This window comes from Thermochaetoides thermophila, assembly GCF_000221225.1.
Source record: "Thermochaetoides thermophila DSM 1495 unplaced genomic scaffold scf7180000011818, whole genome shotgun sequence".
NCBI lineage: Eukaryota > Fungi > Ascomycota > Sordariomycetes > Sordariales > Chaetomiaceae > Thermochaetoides > Thermochaetoides thermophila.
The window spans coordinates 2455597-2466817 of NW_006383034.1; the positions used below are offsets into that span (position 1 = coordinate 2455597).

The window sequence follows — 11221 nt, forward strand, 5'->3', positions numbered from 1 at the left end:
TGCTAAAGCCAGATGCTGCCATGTTCTTTTCCCTCTCATGCACCAAATCCGAGATGCATCAATCCCCAAAACGTAGGTGACCTTCAGCCCTTCTCACCGCCTCCGAAACGCCAATCTAAACAACCACTTCCACCGCCAACCCCTCTTCTTCTCTGGTCCCTCCCCTTGCTCGGCCCGCTTCTCATCCCCCTCCTGCTCCCGTTCCCCGTCCTCGTCCCCTCCCACAGGCTCAATCCGATACCGCACCACACTCCCTGTGTCATCCCCAAAACTCCCATACCGCTTGCCCCTCGGCACGAAACACTCAGGCACGACGTGCCGCATGATCCAGCCTCGCAGACCCTTGCTTGCCGCATCGATGGCGGCGTATTCGAGGCGGCGGGTGCGGTCGCTCGTCCAGTAGGTTGTTTGCTGGAGGATGGGGTAGATGACGGTATTTTCGGCAGCAGAGCTGGGTGACTCGTCATCATCGAAGGAGGAGGGGTCGGTCGGGGTGAAGCTGGGGAAGTGGAAGTAAGTGTAGGTCATGGACTCTTGTTGTTGTTGTTGCGGCTGCTGTTGAGAGGTCTGGTGGCGTGACTGGGGAGGGGAATGACGGCCAGAGCGGGGCCGTTTTGTGGCGGTGCCGGAGCGAGAGGAGCGTGGAGACTTTGTTGAGCGGCGCTGGCGAGTTGTGGAAGGGGAGGTTGTGGCTGATGTGGATTTCCGGTGGGAGGAGCACGAATCTCTAGGAGAGAGGGACTCGTAGCCTGAATCTTGGCGGCGCATTTCCCAGACGTGGGGACGCTCCTTCTTGATGGAAGAGCCTTCCTCAGGAATAGAAGTGCATGACGGCGGAGGAGGGCAGGTTTGGGGCACCTTGGCGGGTTGTTCTACGGATGCCTTTTCGGTGGGCTGATCCGGGACTTTAGGCTCTGGGAGGTCGACGTCCTGGAAGCTGTGGTAGGTCGTATCGGAACGCGCCAGACTCACACGGGAGTCTGGGCGGTCGATGGACTGGATGTGCGAGGAATGGGAGACGGCGGCCATCTTTGCCAAGACTCAATGGGGCAGCAAACTTCACACGTAAAACCCAGAAGGGAGTCGAGTCTAACAGACCAACCGTGAAAAACAAATCCAGTCAAAGGTTTTTTTTTTAAAAAAAGACACGCAGCCGAGGTGGCGGAAGGCTGATTCTTCAATTCTTTAACGTCTCGATTGTGGGGGAGAGGGGCGTCAAAAGGAACCGAGATCTTCCGTGGCCGCAGATGCAGGACAAGTTGCGGTCAGCCTTGTAGGCCCCGTCCCGGTCCTGAGGATCGGGAGTCAACACCGAGGACCGGCGAATTAAACAGGCAAAAAAAAAAAAAAACTACGTGGTCGTGTTTTGGTGCGGTTGAGCGCAGTGTGCAACCCACAGCAGCGAACAGAGTGCGCCAATTGCGGCTTGCAAGCACTAACACGACGGGCTAGCGGCTGGTAAACTTGTTAACGGGTGGGACTGCGAGTCTTCGACGCAGCGGGCCAAGCATGCAGCGCTGCAGCTTTCTGCACGAGATGCGACCTTAGTTGCAGCAGGTGAACCCGGACCTGAATTCTGCTGGAGCAGAAGAGTCCCGAAAATTGGGGAAGTGGGTGACAGTGGCGAGTATATAAACAAATTGCCCCTCTTTTGAGTGCCGCAAGTCTACGACAGAAAAAAGCTGTGTAACTGCCAGCTCAACCGCGGCTGCGTATCCGGTGCGGCCACGATGACTTATGAAAGAGGGCTTGTGTTTTCATGGCACCAAGTCGTCTCGGAGAATGAAAGGCGATGATCCGCAGGCCAAATGGGCAGGGTCCGAGCGGATGTCGCAGAAGACGGCGATCGGAGATGGAAGGGCGAAAAGACGCGGTGAGGAAACCGGCCAAATTGGAAGAATTGCATCAACAACGGGTTCCAGAAAACTCCACAATCTGATGTTGCTGCAACTCTCCAGATCTTGCCGAGTTTGTTTGTCGAGTGAAATGTTGAACAGGCGGTCAGCGGTTTTTGTCGTCAATTCAGGGGCCGACAGTCTCCAGACAGGCGGCCAAGAAGAGCGTAGGCTGCCAGCTGGAGGGCGGTGACGCTGGCTGTGGCAAGGGTCCCCGCACAATCTTGGAAATTCACGTGGAGTAAGGACCAGCGATCTCAGATCCCCTGGCCGTGCAGTATCCGTCTGGCGGTGTGTCTGGGCCCAGATTTTGTTGTCGAATAAGTTTGAAAAATTGAACGGCTGGAAAACAGAGATGATGGCACTGTTGAATGTGTTTTAACTGCCGAAGAGTCAGAGTTGAGCTGATTGCTGGAAGCTGGAAGTTGATTTGACGATGCCAAGCTGGGTCAGGGTTCACTCGAGCTGGGTTGGCAGCTGGGTTAGGGCCCAGAGCTGGGACTCCACACGTGGATAAGGCTCGGTGGGGCGCACGTAGGAACTGGCGGATTTGTGCTGTTTCGGGGACATGGAAACCCGGTCCGATGTTGGATGTCACTGAAGCCAGGTCAAAGCGGGAACGCCCGTTTAGGAGCAAGCAAGGAACCGGCCAGTTGGTTCCAGTGTGAGCCGCAGAAGCAGAGCTTCGAAGAGAACCCAGAAAGCTCTGCACAAAAACATCAAAGGACAGACGTGGCAGATTTATCTGCAGCCTTCGGCGTTTCCCCTCCCCACGAGCGATATTTTTGGGCCGAAGGCGTGTGTTTGTCGCACCACGCGTGCCTGGAGGTGGCACTGTGCTGTGTGCTGAGAGCTGTGCCTGATGCGCCGATACCATCAAATAGACTGCCAGTTTTTCACATGCCACCGCAGCACTCGAAACGCGGCACAGTCTTTGCTCTCGAAGCGGCACGTCTTGATGCTGACGCCCGCGACACAAGTCGGCCACGGCCACTCACTTGCGCGGAATTCCGCAACGCCTACTCCCTTTTTCCGAGAACCGAGCAGCCAATCAACGCGGTCCGCTTTTTCGGAGAGTCAACCGCCGCCAATCAGATGCACATTGTTCGGCAGGTGACCGCGCCTCATGCATGCCTGTTCTGGGCATTCAACGGGCATTTGCGTCACAATGAAGTGTTAACACCGTTCCAGGCTGCGACCACGACTCTTGGCCCTTCAACTCGGTGGCGCCGATCAGCCGCTGAAATGGCAGTAAGGCACCGTCCATGGAGCAACTGCCGTCATCACTGATGGTATTCTACAAATTCTGATCCGATCATCATCTTCAGCCTGGGCGAGCGGCTGTGGGTCATGATACAATTCCTGGCGCGTTCTTGGACTTCCAGTCTCGAGAAACACGATTTCGTCGACACCCGTCTGATTGAGGCTCGCGACACTTAATTTCCGCTATATTATCGGCCGCGGTATATGTGACAGAATGTCGAGCATACCGATGCCAAGGTGGCGGAGGAACGGAATGACCTGCTTCTCTGCGGAACATTGGTTTTCATCGGGCCGGCCCATGCGCTTGATACTGTCAGGGTCGGGAGTCTAAGGAAGCTGTTGAAGGCCCTTCTGACAGGTGACTGCTCGCGTTGAGAGCTCACAATGCGATTCACACACAAAGCCATTGTCAACATGACACGGATCTGGGATTGTCACAAAGCAGCGGCTCGGCAGCTTCTCTTTGTCTCCGAACACCTGTTGGTCTCTCAAGATGGGACTTAAGAAGAGACATGGGGCCGTCAAGCGGGAGACTCGTTTTTACTGGTCAACACCAACGGCGGTCCAGTGAAGCAAAGGTAAGTTAAAGCTGAGTCTTCCAGAGTAAGCCGAAGGTAAGTCGAGACGAGAAAGCATTCAGGGCGATGTATGCATCACCTAACACACCAGGCACCTCGTCTACAGTAGCATACCCTCCCTAAGGGACACCATAACAATCTCAACGGATCACAATGGCTGCCAACCTAATCATCGGCTTTCTCAAGCTTCTCTATGGCAACCTCCGACTGAAGTATGAGGTATGGCAAACCCAAAAGGAAATCCTTGAAGCCATGCGTGAAGCTGACCCTTTCCTCGACGTGGAGCGCCTAACCTGCGTTTCCCTCGAGGAGCAACAGGCCCATGTTTCCGGAGCCCGCGCCGCCTACGACCAAACTGCCTTCGAGATTCGCGGGGTCCGCGAAGCCTGGAGCCAACTTCCGGCCGACGAACGGCGAGACATCCCCCTCCCCGAGGCTCCTCCGTGCCCTCATTCTACTCCTCCTCCGACCTCACCTCCGACCTCTAGTTCTCGCAACCAAAATCCCGGCTGTCGTCCCCCGCCTCCATCCCTCTCCGACCCTGCCGTCGGCACTGTCGCCCGCCCTCCCCGCGCACCCAGTCTTCTCGTCCCACGCCCTGCTCCCCGACGTCCCCCACGTCTGCGACCACGCCGGCCCGCTAATACCTGAGGAACCAGACAACCGTATTTCCAATACCGAACCATGGAGAGCACACCTCCATGTCGTCCCAGCATGGCAGCAGCAGCAGCAGCAGCAGCAGGGATTCTTTTAACTCACGCAACAGGGACGAACAGGGCTGGAGATGTCACGGCGGGATCTGTACCCGACTTTTCCGCAGGAAATCCGGGAAGTAGGGTGTCGACGACGCGGAGAGACACCGCCGGCGAAGAGATATCCGATGTGAATCGATGGAGAGCATAGAGAGGTGCCCGGGGCAAAGATGCCTTTGCCTCTGCCGGCTTGGGAGTGGTGTGATTGTTCTCCGGAGGAGAAACTGAAGGAAGAGCGGAGGACAGAGAGGGAGAAGGGGGTTGGTTGGAGAGAAGGATGGGATTGGTCACAATGGAGGTATAGGTATGTAGGTAGGTAGGTGAGTATTGAGTGTGTGTGGGAGGGATGTGTAGGCTTTCATAGGAGAAAAGGTAGGTAGGCTTGTCTTAGTAGAGTGCTTATGGGACTCGGGAACTCCGGATCGGTGGTACGTAGACTGAGCCTATGATGCAAACAGTGGGTACGACTCATTTTTTTTCCTTTTGTCGTCTTTGCTCTAGCGTTGTCTAGCCGTGTTTTTCATGTTCCTGAGATGTACCTTGCCCTACCACACGGATGTTGGATGTTGAGGGACAAAGAAAAGAAGCAGAATGCTCATGAAGACTCTGGTCAGGGCTCTATGACAGCACTGGAGTAACAAGCAAAATTAAGCCATTTGGTGGAACACTAGAGAGTGGATGGCAGACGTGTGGTTGGAGAGTATGAAGAGAAACATAGAACATCCCTCCAACAGAAGCTATCGAGGATGAGTATTTCTCCAATCAAACCGGATAAAGCCTAGGGTTCATGCAGTACCATACATCTATGTATTTAGGGTAAGAATAATCGGACGGCACTTGCCTTCTCATCTTCCATGATATTTTTTTTTTCTCTGGTTAGTGATTGTTAGCTCAGGGGATTTTAGCGTCATGTGCTTTCATCCCTACATAGATTACAGTTTCTCTTACGGTACAATTGAATTCAGGACCAGCAAGCATTAGGGTTGTGTTTGTGCTAACAGAACAAGCTCTCCATAGGTATATGACACTTTTGTTGCAGGGTCGGAGTAATTCTTGGGATTGTGAACAAAGAACACGCAGCAGCGCACTTCCTCTCTCACGTTTCAAACTCTTCCATGACTTCTGGTGTGGGAACGCGCTGATTCAATATCACGCTTTGCCTGGAAGAAGGCTCTGTCCTCTATTTATTCTTTGATTCACTCTTCTGGGCTCCCAGCAACTGCATGGAGAGCTCGATGTCCTCTTCGTGGGTCCCTTCGGGTGATTAGGGTTGGGCTTGAGAAGCAGCTTCTTGGACTAGATTGACTAGAGTCGTGCGAAAAAGTGATTGTCCCAATCTTGTATGTTATTTACTCGCTGGGAAGTTCTTAACCAGTTTGGCTGCTTTCTTAGAATCGCCAGCTCTCATGTAGTGTAGGCCATTGCGAGCTGGAGATTTGAGCGGAGAAGATGAGGGTCTTCTGGAGGGAGAGACGCTTTTTTCTTTCTTACAAAGCTTGCTGAAGAATTCAATTTGCGTCTTGATCTGTCCAAAGTAGTAATAGGCTACTCCAAGATTGGTCAATGAGAAAAGAAAGTCTGGGCTTTGCTGCTCCATCCTTTCCTTCCCATGACTGACGAGCTTCTCCCAGAGATCGATCGCCTCCTTTAGCCGACCGTAATCGTAGTAGGCAACTGCCAGATTAGTCTGGGAAGAAAATGGGTTGCTCTGGTTTATCCAGTTCTCCGGGCTACCCCTGACATGTTCCTCGGGCACCCATATCGCGTTTTTGACTTTACCATGAAGTTTGTAGGCCAGTGCTAGAGCCTTTTTACTCCGGGGAAGACGAAGGTCATCTGACTCGTAAATAGCCTTCTCCGTTTGTACAACGCCTACAAGAATTTGGAGCTCTTCCGTGAAACGCTTGTTGAACAAATGGGCTCTTCCCAGCTTCTGCTTCCATTAGAGAAGACCTGGGTCATCCATGGCTTTTCGCTTGTTTTCCCCCTTCTTCAATCCACTTTTGGTATTTTCCACCGACGGGTCTTGCGTAACTTGTGCAAGTAGTGAGGATTGGCGGTGCTCCAGATTCCATGATATTGGGTTCAAGTTCCCTTGATTCTATATGAATCGACACCAATGATGGTCGGCCACGAAGATTCGTCGTAAAAGGTGAAGTGAAGGCATACCGAAATCGAAGATTGTAGTTTAGGCCTTAGGCAGGTTGACAGAAGTTCTTTCGCTGCATGGTAAGCCTAGAGCGGTCAGCAAATGTATTTATGCATGTGCATTTAGCTGTTTATCATTTCTCTTTTGGAACTCTGAGAGTGCTGCACTTGATAGGTTGAGCTCTGTTACAGAAAGTTGGCGTTGCTTTATCAGCTCTATGATCATTTGAGTTAAGCATCAATTTCTGCATAAAAAAAACTTCTAGCCCTCAAACTTATGCAGATTTTCCTGTGATACAATAAGAGTAGAAAGAAAATCTGACACGTCAAGGTTGCGCGTGCGTGGTTAGCAAATCATAAGAGCCAATGCATGACGTCCCAGCCTCGTCTACAAAGGAAACACCACGGAGCAGATTAATACGCGGTTTATTTATGTCCGGGGGGAGGGGGTGGGGGAAGGAACAAATTCGTCTTAACCAGAGTTATGTGCAGCTGATCAAATCAAACCGTCCAGTCATTTTGGGTTTTCCGTAAGTTCAGGCATCAATGCGAAGCTCTTGTTATGAGTTTGAAAGCTTCGCCGTTGTCTACCAATCCATTGCGCTTCACCCATGCCCGTCGCGGCCCACATCAGCAAGATTACCGCCTAGTGGTATCGAGTAAACACTCTGTTCATACTCAGCAGCATGGAAGCTGTAAGGTTGGCCCTTGGGGCTGTTCAACTGTTCCCTATCATAGGGTGTCAAGTGTCCAATATCCACAGGATGATTCAGAAAGAAAAAGAGAGCGATCTCGAGACTGTCCAAAGAGCCTTATAGATGAAAATGCGGGAGCTCCAGAACAAATTTGCAAGAGCGGAGGTTCCGGTCGAGTTTTGTCTGACAGTTATCGCCGGAGAAACTTTGAGTGAGCATGTGGCTTCATTACCAGACCAGAGGCAGTTGAAAGATACCCTGAACGCGAAAGCATGGCGGCAGATCACCGATCCCCAATGAGGTGATGGAGTTGATGGCCAGGTTAGAGCAAATGTTATAACCGTCAATAAACAAGCTTCTACTTGACACTGAAGATACGTGGGACAAAGTGAGTCAATTTATGAAGGGGTCATATTGATCATCTACCACCATCTGATTTCTATCGAGACTCGATGCTAACAGACTTAGTACAGAGGTCTCGTTGAAGGGTGCGCTTAAGGTCACAGCTGGACTCTTAGCTGTCTCTGCTAAGGCGCAAATCCGGGCATTCTTGAAGGTCGCTTCGAAGCAAGATATTTTTCGCCAAAAATCGAGAATTGTATGAAGAATTGGGCAAGATATTGAACATGGATATCGGGCCATATACATCCTGTTCAGAGGGCACACCTTCGCAGGTAAGGGAACTCTACAACGGATTTGATCCCAAGATCTACCAGCATGTGTAACGTACTGTCAGCTGCATAGATACAGTGTGCTCATAGGTGTTACCGTGTCGTTGTGAGGAGCATGATGCAAACCTGCTCTTATCTTGACACAGTCAAGATACCGGCTGGCGAGCTGGAATCGAACACATCCAAACGAGAAAAGCTTCCACCTGCCGCTCCGTTTGAACTCCTTATCTGGTCTAAACTAAATGTTTCAAGCGGGCTGTCCAGTAGGTCTTCTGCAAGCAGATGGCATATCCTAATTCTACTTCACGTTGAACTATGGGTGTCAAGGAAAGCAAACTAACCTCCACTTCAAGAAAGGTCGGCGTCTTTGGGAACATCTAGACGAACAAATCCCCCTCCCCCTCTCCCTCCTCCTCCCAGCGCAGAAACCACATCCAATGTCTCTGTATAACCTTTTTTTAAACATCTTTACATGTCTCAGGGATCTTAATGTTGTTGACCGTTGTAGCAGGATTCAGGAAGGACTTTAGATCCCTATGTAAATTTATACATAACGACAAGCATGAAGGGCAGATGAAACGCGCAAACAGATCTGTTGCCCAGTTATTGAGCTTCCAGATTGCTCTGTCAAACTAATTACAATGAAAAAGTATTTATCTCCACAAGCATTGGAATTAGCTTCACGAACTGAGAGATACGCCATAGCAACCGCGGCTTCCTGGGCTGTTCTCCATCTTAGCGAGACTCAATGATCGGGACGAGAAATCCCGATGAACAGGCAACTGACATTTTCTTGTTCAAGCTCGGGGACTTTGATACCCCTCCCCACTCTAAGCCCGACACTACGCCCGGGCTCAGCGTTTACGGCAGGCTAAAAAAGCCACCCACCAGCCCGGAAAAGAAGAGGAGAAGGGTGATGACCAAAACCAGATCGCATTCGCACTAGGCATTCTCTTAACGGAGCTTGTTATCGAGTGGCCAATCGGCGAGACAGTGCGACGTGTGCAAGATGATCCGTCCCGCCTACCTTCCGCGTTTAGAGCTCCGAATAATAACGTCTTTTTGAACCGCGCCTATTCAAAGATGAGTCAAGACCGAAGAAAAGCCGGCGTTGCTTGCGCCAGCGCGGTCCAGCACTGCTCTGAATGTCGCCAATGTTACTCTTTTGTCAATGGCGACCGGAAGAATGTGAGCTATAAAAAGGAGGAGTTCTGTGGTTTCTTGATGATGTTGTTGCCCCTTTGCACTTTGTGTGGAAAGTCAAGGCAAAGGCTCGGAACGATATGTTTCGTATCAAATTGCCAGGGACGCAGTTGAGTACAGATCTCATAACCGAAAGGGGGAACACTGCCAGGTCATTGGGGGAAGCACTTATAAGGGTCACAACCAAAATTCACATCATTGCCGACATAGTCAAATATGTACAACCCCAAATTCGAACCAGTACCTGACGATTGGCCTCCGGAACAGATACCATTACAATGAATCGAGCTTACCTTGGCACCCAACATTTGCCAGTCACATAGCCAGGCCCTGGAGAACACGACGTCCGTCCGGTATCTCGCAACCTGCCACGGTTTAGGATGAAGAATGAGCAAAAGCGTAATGATTATCATGGCGAAAGTGCGGGAATGAGATGGACAACTCTGTTTGAAAGAGAGAATACCCAACCGGACGAAGAGATGGGTGGTGCTGCATCTGCTAATTGTCACAAAGCATCGGACCGTCAATACTAGGTGGGAGACATGGTTACGATAATCGAGGGAGAGCCTGGAAACCCATTGGGAAGGGGGAACAAATCATAACAATCATGGCCAAGATAAGCAGCCGCTAAGCTCGTCAGCGGTACACCCGCTCCGGCCATCACTACCCCTCATGCTTATAGTATCACAACCCAGCGGCAACTCTGACCAGGGCCATCGAGGAAATACCGGAACAGAAAAATACTTGGGGCGAAGAAAACGAAAAGAAGTGGTGTTATTGCGATGCATGCGGTGATTGTTGTGAATAGCGTGTTATCCTGTAACCACACACATGTAGTGTCACTTTTACTCGAGTGTTAGCACATCGAGTCACTCTATGCTGAGTAAAAACAGTGTGCAAAGAATTGGAACTGATATCAGTCACAGCCATTCAAAGTCACCATCAGCCCAGTTCCCAATGATCTTATTCCGTAACTCGTCGGGAGCCTTCCCTAAAACCCCTTGCTAGACTTCCCCATCCCTTATCTCACAACTCTCTAACCATCCAAATCTCCCCAACTCCCCCCTCCACAACGCGAAACCCACACTTTTCATAGAACTTTACTACCTTCTCATTTTCCGGCGCAATCCCGATCATCACCCCCTTCCCAAAATCTTCCCCTGACGCCTTGATTCCCTCTATAAACCTCTGTATCATCTTCCTGCCCCAACCCTGCCGCTGGAAGGGTTCAAGCAGGTCGATGTGCATTATCGCGTGGTATTGATGGACCATTTCCCTCTTTGTGGGCGTCCTTTTCTCCTTTGAATCAGGTCGGTGCTCTAACTCTCGAGAATTTTCCTCCTCATTGCCGAGAAGGAGCCAGTCCGGTTTGTAAGCGAGCTGCCCCAGACACCGCTCATTCACGGCTTTCTCCTCCTCATCCTTCCACCATGCCTCTCTGCTCTGCAGATCCTCCTCTCCGAGCCGAGGTACCTCCCCGTCCTCAACGCCAGGCTTAACCACGTTTTCCATATAACGCGGCCATTCCTTAGCCAAAGCGAAAATGTCCGGAGCTCCGAGTACGTACCCAACAGCGTTACCGGCTCCATCGTCGAGGATGTGGCAGTGCTGTGGGCGAAGGTGTGTGAAGGGGAGGGTCCAGAGGTAGGGAGAGAGGGCAGCTGCTCCTGAGGAAGATGCTAGCGAAGGGGGGAGAGTTGCACGACACTAATGGCCATTCTTTGTCAACAATGATGCGAGAAGCAGTGAGAGATTGGGTGGGAGGGGGGGTGGGGGCTTGCATAACAAGGAAGGATGATGATACGGTGGGGGGGGGGGGGTCGGGATGACATACGATGTGTTTCGCGGCGTTTGTGTCTTCTGGTTTGAAAGGTCGGATGAAGGCCATGGTAATTGGGTTGTCTAAGCTGAGATCTTCGAGGCTGGCTGGCGGGGGAATAACCTGCTTTCTCTACGATGGCGAAGAAAGTCTGGAAGTGATGTGATGATGTCAACTAAGACTTCGGTCAGCAACCA

The 11221-nt window shown here is 51.4% G+C and overlaps 3 protein-coding genes across 3 annotated transcripts; 1 reads left to right on the forward strand and 2 right to left on the reverse strand.

The window, feature by feature from the left end:
• Nucleotides 1–93: 93 nt before the first annotated feature.
• Nucleotides 94–1029, reverse strand: CTHT_0046640 (uncharacterized protein; the record flags this gene model as incomplete). The annotated part of the gene is made up of 1 exon (XM_006694979.1): nucleotides 94–1029. One exon carries the CDS (start codon nucleotides 1027–1029, stop codon nucleotides 94–96), a length of 936 nt encoding a protein of 311 aa, XP_006695042.1.
• A 2860-nt stretch (nucleotides 1030–3889) lies between these two features.
• CTHT_0046650 (uncharacterized protein) lies at nucleotides 3890–4387 on the forward strand (the record flags this gene model as incomplete). Its single annotated transcript, XM_006694980.1, has 1 exon — nucleotides 3890–4387. The coding sequence occupies one exon, from the start codon at nucleotides 3890–3892 to the stop codon at nucleotides 4385–4387; it is 498 nt and encodes a 165-aa protein (XP_006695043.1).
• Nucleotides 4388–10231: 5844 nt separating this feature from the next.
• On the reverse strand, nucleotides 10232–11093 carry CTHT_0046660 (uncharacterized protein; the record flags this gene model as incomplete). Its single annotated transcript, XM_006694981.1, has 2 exons — nucleotides 10232–10912; nucleotides 11040–11093. 2 exons carry the CDS (start codon nucleotides 11091–11093, stop codon nucleotides 10232–10234), a joined length of 735 nt encoding a protein of 244 aa, XP_006695044.1.
• Nucleotides 11094–11221: the final 128 nt, after the last annotated feature.